This window comes from Apis dorsata, unplaced genomic scaffold (genome assembly GCF_000469605.1).
Source record: "Apis dorsata unplaced genomic scaffold, Apis dorsata 1.3 scaffold_149, whole genome shotgun sequence".
Taxonomy (NCBI): Eukaryota; Metazoa; Arthropoda; class Insecta; order Hymenoptera; family Apidae; genus Apis; species Apis dorsata.
Window position 1 is genome coordinate 735,069 of NW_006263440.1, and position 6,383 is coordinate 741,451.

Consider the following 6,383-nt stretch of genomic DNA (forward strand, 5'->3'; position numbering starts at 1 on the left):
AAAAAAGATTACTTGAATAATTTAAACTTTTGTTTCTTTCCTTTCGTTTTATTTTCTAAATCACGATACAAAATAAAAAGTTTTGATTAATCAAGCATTCTCGTAAGAAAAATAAAAATAAAATGGTGTAGTTCTAATCATAAGGACCACAAAAAAGTAGTATTCTATAATCATATTATAGAATAATTTATATTTCATGCATTCCAATATTTCAAAAATTAAATCTCGATTCTTTTTTCTCTTTATTCATTTTAAATTAACCCATATAGGTATATCTATAATTCTTAGATAAGGACAGCATTTATTACAGCTTTTCCAGCAAATTTATGAAGTAGAAGTCATAAACGAGCAATAGGATGAAGAGGATGTCTAAAAAAGGGCAGCATATATCACATAATACATTTGAAAATAGTTCCAGAAATATATTACAAGATAAAAGTAATAAATCTATATCTTTTGCACATTTTCCATCCACTTTATAGATCTATTTTTATTTTATCCTTTCACAATTTTCTTTAAATTTCTATCATTACACAATTGCATTTGGAACAATCTTTATCTTGAAAGGAACAATTTTTTTCTTATTTTTATTCCTTTATTTTATAATCGTTGATTTGTTATATTTTCTCAATAACTCGAATTTCAGTGCAAAAGCAACATCTTCATTTTCAATTTTCACGGTCGTAGTTTTCGACACACATTCTCCTTCTCGCAACCTCGCCTGAACGGAAACGTTGAAAACGCGTCTGTCGAAATCAGACCAATGAAATGGAACAAAAAAAAAAAAAAAAAAAAAAAAAGAAAAAAAAAAAAAAAAAGAAAAAAAAAAAAAAAAAGAAAAAAAAAAAAAAAAAGAAAAAAAAAAAAAAAAAGAAAAAAAAAAAAAAAAAGAAAAAAAAAAAAAAAAAGAAAAAAAAAAAAAAAAAGAAAAAAAAAAAAAAAAAGAAAAAAAAAAAAAAAAAGAAAAAAAAAAAAAAAAAGAAAAAAAAAAAAAAAAAAAAAAAAAAGACTAAGAGGAGGAAAAGCTGCAACTACGGTGGCCTGGCACACTATACGCATCAGGCCAATCAGCTGTACGTGATCGGAATTCCTATCGAATTCTTCCAAAAGGTGCACCGGAACCTGAGAAGAACCAGACTCGAGTTGGATCGTTTCCAAAACCATTAATACATGTTCCAGTACGTGTGTGTGTATGTATGTGTGTCTCTTTTTCTTTATATATTTGTGAAGAGAGTACGATACGTATATCTAATTCTTATCGTGTGTATGTAATCATCGTATAATACGTCGATTTATTAAGTTCAATCCTTTACGATCAAATATTTTCATCAGATGTAGGCATTTTGCTAAAAGGTCGAAATTAACTTTCAATAAATATAATATTTACTTTCCATTCTATTATTCCATTCTATTATTTATATCCTCGTACATATCGAAATACGTGTATTACGAAATAACAATAACGCGATTAATCTTGCGCTAAGAATTGAGCTTCAGAACGTGATTACTGCTCTGTTTTTTGGATTAAACGTCTACGTGCAATTTTTCGCCTTGATTGTGCTTTCACCAATATTGATATTTGAAATTTCATTTATAATTAAATATTTATTATTTAATTAAATTTGAGCAAAAGGAAGATGTATGAATCGTCAACAAGGAAATTGTAAAATGGAATAAACTGGTACTGAAATTTCTATTGAAAAAATAAAGGCTGCATTAGCATAATGGACGATTAGAGTGGCACTTGTGCGGTATTCTTAAAGAGAAAAGGGAAGTCGACTGTCGCGACTTTCTATTTCTTAATGGTCAGGAAATTTCATGCTGACTTTGCGTAACAAAAAAAAAAAAAAAAAAAAAGAGGAAAAAAGGGAGGAAATTTTTTTTTTTCTTTTTCTTTTAAAAGAAAAAGAAAAAAAAAGTTCCTCCATTTTTTTATCTTTTTTTTTTTTTTTTTTTAAAAAAAAAAAAAAAAAAAATACAGATGAAAAAAGCGAGGACATTCTTTTTCTTCTTCTTCTTCTAAAAGAAAACATTGTAATCGGAGAAAAAATACATATATAAACCTTCTTAAATCTTTCTTATTTCGATAAATCTCTGTTATCATATTAAATTTTAAAATTCTCGTATTTTATTTATAACGTTAAATGAAAAAGGTATCGTACCATCGTAGATTTAATTGATCCAATTTCGAAGGAAATTCCAGAGCCGAAGGAAATCCTCACGAACGATTTATCACGATCAGGAATTCACGGTCAAAACTTGATTCTTATTAATATTCTCTTGCATTGTGAAGATTGAAGAAGAGTCGACAAGGGAGAAGTGGCTTTCCGTCGCCATCAATGAGGCCTTTCATTAACGAACCCCATAATATGCATCCTTAGATTGATTATGATTTTCTTCGTATGATTATTGACGGCGAGTAAAGACTTCGTTAAGCAGCTTTAATCTTCGAACGACAAAGTATTGATTAACGCCGCGGGATACAATGGGTTCGTTAACAAGACAAATATTTTCCAGCTCTCGAAAGGGTAATTTTGCAAATTAGATTGAATTAAATAGAGATTCGATCAACTTACTATTTATTTGAAGCGTTCTAATTTAACAGTTTTTCCATTTTTGCGTTTCTCCACTTTTGCACCCATCATCCCAATGTCTGGGAATATCGAGCGAATGTTTCATATATCGATTAGCACATTTTCGAAGGTATTTTCAGGAGTTTCGGAGGATTTTCGATTTCGGATTCCGCTGCCCATGGATTTTCAGACTTAGAATAGCAAGTTGAATTTAGTAACAAGTTCATTGCACTTAATATCTAATGATCGTAAACGTAAGAATTTAACAATTTTCAATTTTGAACAATCAAAATTTGGCTTGATATAGAACTTATCCAACGATAGTTTCATATCTTTCGTTATGTTTCATTAACCGTTGAAAACATTCGTTTACGAGCAAATTTATAATACGTAACGACGTAAGGTATACCTATTTTCAACTTCAATTACTCTTTTGTACCGATACTATAAATATCCCGTGGTAAGGACAACCGATAATGTTGAAATCGACTATTTCCTGTCCATAAAGAATTCTAATTAAATCCACGGTCGTGAATTTTTAAAGTCGTAATTTCGTTGCGCGAAACAACCGATTATCCTTTAATTATAATTATATTATTTTGAAGTTTATAGATCTATAGAGAAATAAGGAATAGGAATGAAAAGAATTATTAATTTAGCATTCGATTACTTACAAAGTCGAATATAGAGAATGTATTGCATCGGGGCTCTGGCCGCTGTGTCCAGGATACTACCCCTCGTAGCCAGAAAGCAGATGGAAAACTCCACGATCATGGAAATCACGAAAATTACCAAATATCCGACAATGTATCTCCACAGTAGAAGGATGCACATAACGTTGCAATCCCATTTAAATATCCCTAGTAGAACGCTCAATACTGTCATCCTGTAACAAAAATAAAAACTTTTCGTAAAATATTATTCCTTTTCCTTTTTTTTTTATTCTTATTATTATTATATTTCCTTTATTTTAAACGTTTCTCCGTTTCGATATACAGTTTACGCAGGAAACGAAACTTTTACCACGTGACATAAGGAGGGGTTGTATATCAAGCGACATAAGCCTATTCGTAAATGGGTCTCAAGATTTTAGACATCCTAAAATCCACCTGACATTTACTAACCTCTAAATTCATTTCGCCTGTACCATATTTCATTGCCGAGTCGAGGCGTAATATTTATAGCGCGCTTGCACGAAAAGCTCGCGCATTTCGTAATAAAAAAAAAAGAATATTGTATGTATGATTTCTTCTCCTCTCTTTTTTTTTAATCCATTCGAGAAATTTAAATTCTTAATTCCTCACAAGATGACGATGCGAATCTGTGATGTTTATCGAGATTATTATCCTTTATCCCCTTTCTTGTTCCCTATGTTCATATTTTCCATCCACATGGAGGAAAAAATTAATAATTGGAATTTTCATACAAATGCGAATCTTTAAAAAAAGATGGTATATTTAAGATCATAAATATCTAAACTTACGACACATAGGAAGTAATATTAAGCCGTGGCAACTTTAATAACCTTTCACTAATATCGAATGTTATCCCACGGTTGGAAAAGTTTCCTAATCCCGGCTTAAATCGATGTCGGCTAGAATATTTCGAGTTTTTTTTCTCGGACGAGAGAGAGGTCGAGCCGTGCTTCGAAGAGTAATTGTGTCTTGTGCCCGCCACTCGACGAAACTTTGGAGAGCTTTTCTCGCGTAAACTCGCCCTTACAAAAGGGTTAAGTTTCTTCTCAGACCCGCGAGCGAAATCGCGGCTCAAACGATAAAACGAGCACATTAATGCCGACCTCGATCGAAAATTTCCCACAATAATAAATCACCGTGACAACGATTCGATCGATCGATCGAACCAATTTCAATAATTATCCAAGAATTATTTCTTCCTACTAACGAATCGTACAATTGCGATTCATCGATTTGTTATTTCCACGAATTTGATAGATTGTTACGCAATACGCAGAGGAATAATTTGATTCAAAAATCATCCTTTTTTTTCTTTTCGTTTCTTTCCGTTTATACGATACGATTTATACGATGTCTTTCATCGATTTCCGAAACAGCATTGTTCTCAACGCAAGCCACGCCAGGATTACGAAATGAAACTTTTCAAAACGTTTCTTCCATCTCTTTACCTCCTCTTTGCACAATGATTAATGGACGGGGGACGAAAACGTTTCGACGAGCAGATTTTATTTTTCATCGACGATCGATTCAAGATATCTTAGTAAGTATTTCTCTTACGTATTTGTGTCGATACAGTATCGATAATCAATACTGTAGCATTGAAAATTGGTGAATTATTACAGTGAACAATGGAGATTAGGAGATTGATACACAGAGTGAATCGAAATATTATTCAGAAGAATAATAATATTCGGAATAAAATCGTGAAAAAGAACTAACAGACTTGTGCGTGTGTATGTGTGTACATGATGAATAATTAATATCTATTTTTCGTTGAAACGTTTGAATAAATTAATGAAACGATATTTCGGAGATGAAATTATCTATGCAAAATTTCCCAGATAAATCAATTTTATCAAAATTTAATTACCATTGACAAAGATATTGCTTGCAGAAATGCATAAATATTTACATTTAAATGAGATTTGAGTTTCTGAATTTCATATCTTCGCATCGCTTCTCTGAAAGAATTCTAAAAGAATTTCCAAAAAAAAGATAACGCGAAATGAGAAAGTTTAAAAAAAAAAAGTCTATAACGAAAAAAATATTCGAGTCATAAATTAGACAATTCAATGAACATTGAATTGCCTCTTAAGAGCGTGCCTATAGATCGAAGCCGTTTCAATAGACGAAAGAATCGCTGCCTCTTTCTTTGAGGCAGCTTTGCATAAAAAATGAAGCGTCTGGCGAAAGGAGGACCGTTCATTTCATACGAAATCTCTTCAGAACGGTAGCAAGAAACAAAGTAAAACGTGGCAGCCGACTCTGTGAATAGAGTTACATAGCCGTACTTTAATAATGCAACGTGTGCATCGCGTACTATGGATAAAGGTCTCGAGGGATATGACCGATCGTCGTGCTTCACCGTTTGTTACCCACTCGAGAACATGATCTCGACAGCCTAGTATCATCGTTTTCTCCGCAGCCAAAGTGGAAAATGAACGTGTCACGGCGATGAATTCTTACTCGAGAATTATTATTAAACTCGCAGACAATTTAATTTTGAAACGGAATTTTAACATTTTCGAGATAAATTACGTGTAAATTAGACGCGTAAAAATGAATCGAACTTGTTTCTCGACCGTCAGATATATACAATTTTCATTGATATTCTACCAAAGTTGAGTGGAAGCAGAATTGGATATTAACTCGTTGAAAAAGTAACCAATTAAAAATTTCGAATAAAGTTACTTTAAGTAATTACTTGAAATATTAAAATGCTCGAACAACATTTATTCGTAGCCATTATAATTGATCCGCTTTTTATATAACTACAATAAATTACTGAAACAACTTACCAAAGTTTACTTTACTCGTAACTTCGATCATTAAATTTTGTCCATCGTAGAACTAATGAATATATTCAGTGTGCATTTAATTACCTCGTGATAAGATTAAATGGAACATCAACGAGATATTTAAAACAAAAAATATAAAAAAAGAAATTGCATTCTCACTTGTTTCCTTAAACCAAAAAAAAATCCTAGTATAATCGAAGATATCAATTGCATCTCCAAAATAATATATAGAGTGAAAAAAGTGAATCACAAAAATTTTATCCTCTCAATTAAAGAAAAAAAAAAAAAAAAAAATGTCTTTAATCCATTTAGAACAA

At 31.3% G+C, this 6,383-nt stretch overlaps 1 protein-coding gene across 7 annotated transcripts in view; it reads right to left on the minus strand.

Annotated features, from left to right (window-relative positions):
- LOC102671979 (sn1-specific diacylglycerol lipase alpha) overlaps window positions 1-6,383 on the minus strand; it is a 45,237-nt gene that overhangs the window by 14,341 nt on the left and 24,513 nt on the right. For all 7 annotated transcript variants that reach the window (XM_031509393.1, XM_006613404.2, XM_006613403.2 and 4 more), the window contains one exon: window positions 3,248-3,459. In XM_031509393.1, coding sequence (XP_031365253.1) covers window positions 3,248-3,459 — 212 coding nt within the window. The remainder of the gene's footprint in view (window positions 1-3,247; window positions 3,460-6,383) is intronic.